The sequence below is a fragment of the Penaeus chinensis genome, chromosome 40, assembly GCF_019202785.1.
Source record: "Penaeus chinensis breed Huanghai No. 1 chromosome 40, ASM1920278v2, whole genome shotgun sequence".
In the NCBI taxonomy this organism is placed as follows: Eukaryota; Metazoa; Arthropoda; class Malacostraca; order Decapoda; family Penaeidae; genus Penaeus; species Penaeus chinensis.
In genome coordinates, this window is record NC_061858.1 from 18,014,914 (window position 1) to 18,017,413 (window position 2,500).

Sequence of the window (2,500 nt, forward strand, 5' to 3'; positions counted from 1 at the left end):
CAAGTGTCCTTCCTGAGACTTACCTACACTCTCCTCACCTATGAGCTCTCTGCTCGTGTTAGGCCCTTGATGATAAAGATGTACGAGCCCAAAGAACACGGCCAGTTTAGCTATGACGCAGGTGAAGGGAATGAAACTGCTGAAATTAGTTCTTCCATAGCTTTACAGGTTTCAAATCCTGTTTGGCAGCTATACAAGAGACTGGAGACCATTGTGGAGTAAGATTTTGACTTTTTGATGTGGAGATTAGCATATGAAAATATGAAAATAAAGTTGGAAATAGGATAAGGAATAATTAGAGAAATTAATGCTTTGTGGCATTACTTAAGCCACAATATGATCACAGGATGATGTAGCCTTACATTTTGAAGCCATTTTGCAGCAGATAAGAATTATTTTTATGGGAGATAGATGGCCATGGAGATTCCCTTCATTTTAACACTGGCTCCACTATCCCTTCTAGAATTGGTGAGAACCTTCCTGAAGAGGTTCAGTTGCAGTCGGACTTGCGTGGGTACCACCAGTGGTTTGTCGGTGGTGTGATCAGGTGGCAGGAATATGTCTTTCGGAAGTCCAGGACCATGATAGCGAATGAAGTGCAGAAGGATGAGTTCCAGTCCAGTTCGAAAAGCTGTGGTTCAGCATCTATCAGCTCCTCAGCTATTGAGTTGACATATGTGTTTCGTATTGTGAGTAAAAGATTCATGATTTTATTTGCAAGATAATTAATTTAATGAAATTGCTTGTGTTGATATTCTTTTGAAACCTTTAATTACAGGTAAATTCTCCATCTTCCCATATATGCTTACCTTCTTGCTCATTTGCTTTATAATATTAGAATTCTTATTCTTTTTCAACTTTTCTCATCTTTATTGATATTATCCTCTTCTCTTTCATCTCTTCTTCTCCCTATTTCTTATTCCCCTCCTTCTTAATGCTAGGTATCTTTTGAGATGAAACATTAAAATTCTTGTGTGCAATAGCTTAGGATTTAGAAAATGGTTTACAGATATATTGGTATCTTCAATCACCAGTTATCAGTAATTAAATTTAGGAACATTCTGTTTCTTGATGAATGCATAATTTTACCAATTATTTTTGTCTTTTGCTACTTTATTATCTATTATTCATACATCCAGTATTGTATCTTCTACCATCAGTTGCTTGTATCCATTATCATTCTAAATTACATTGAGTTTAAGAAATGGAATGTTTATGCTTGTCATCAAGCATCCTTATAACAGTCTGAATAATGTATGGAGTTATCCACAGGTGACAACATACTGGCAGAAGCTAGCTTGGCCAGATGAAGCTGAGGGGAATAGTATTGCAAAGCAGCTTTTGCAACAATGCTGTTCTTTAGGGGCGCTCTACACAAAATTGGTCATCACAAAGCTAGAAGTAATTCTCCAAGAAAAGACAGACCCCAAACTCATGCTTCTTTCAGCCGAGGTGAGAAGAAGACTGACTGACTCTGATAAAGAATTAATATGTGAGAGGTTTTTTCTGATCAGTAAGGGAATATTAGTATTTAGAGAACGCTTCCATTGAAGAGTTTGGAGGGTTTGTATATAGGGAATGTTCAAGTAAAGATTCAAGAATATGATTGATCCCTTGCACTGTCAAGTAGAAATATCCATATTAAAAATCATAGATATAGATATTCAGAGGTAATATGATATGCCATTTTAATTGATGGCCAGGTATGTGAGTAAAGTATGTCTATTAATAATGAAGAATTATTTTCTGGAAGAGGTATGTTATTAAAGTGTGTGAGTGACTGAGCAAGCATGTTGAAGTTTGAATGCTTTGTAAAACTGCAGTTCTTTGTCCATGCCTTGCTGTCTGTAGCCTTGCTGTCCATCAGCAAAAAAGTATCAGATTTTCAGCATTAACCAAGCTAATTTTTAAAAGTTTTTAAAACTTGAATTTGTACAATAGAACATGTATGTTTCTTGTTAGTTTTTCATATACAGTATTCTTTGAACAGTGGAGTGTCATCAAAGATGGGTTATAAAAGGTGTGTAGTTGTTTGTGCTATGGGTTATACATACCCATTCATTATGAGAATTCTTATTTTACACTAAATATGTCCATTCACATAAAAAAGAGGTTACAACAATGCCAGGAGACATTTGTATGATTGGCTAAGGGAAACAAGGGTGTGTGAAGGATGAGGGAGATAAAAGAGATATGTTGGTAGGTGTACTTGCCATACATTACAAGAAATCTTATTCTATCTTTTTAAATTAATTCCTTTATCAAGTGCTTGTATGGTTAGTTAAAGTGGCTCATTGACACAGGGGAATGGGGATAGTTTCAGGAGGTGTAACTGGAAGAAAATTGCCAAGCACTACCAGATTTTTTTCCTCACACTCCCTACTTCCTATTACCTTGTGTTAACTATACTTGCTCAGTACTAATGCATGATAATTTTTTTGGTACTCTTGGAACAGACTTAACATTTGATATGTTATAAAACATTTATGGTACATATATT

At 35.5% G+C, this 2,500-nt stretch overlaps 1 protein-coding gene across 1 annotated transcript in view; it reads left to right on the top strand.

Annotated features, from left to right (window-relative positions):
* LOC125047137 (protein unc-13 homolog 4B-like) overlaps window positions 1-2,500 on the top strand; it is a 13,319-nt gene that overhangs the window by 415 nt on the left and 10,404 nt on the right. Inside the window, exons 3-5 of the mRNA XM_047645252.1 lie at window positions 1-218; window positions 464-689; window positions 1,273-1,452. The exon at window positions 1-218 is cut by the window's left edge and continues 7 nt beyond it. Coding sequence (XP_047501208.1) covers window positions 1-218; window positions 464-689; window positions 1,273-1,452 — 624 coding nt within the window. The remainder of the gene's footprint in view (window positions 219-463; window positions 690-1,272; window positions 1,453-2,500) is intronic.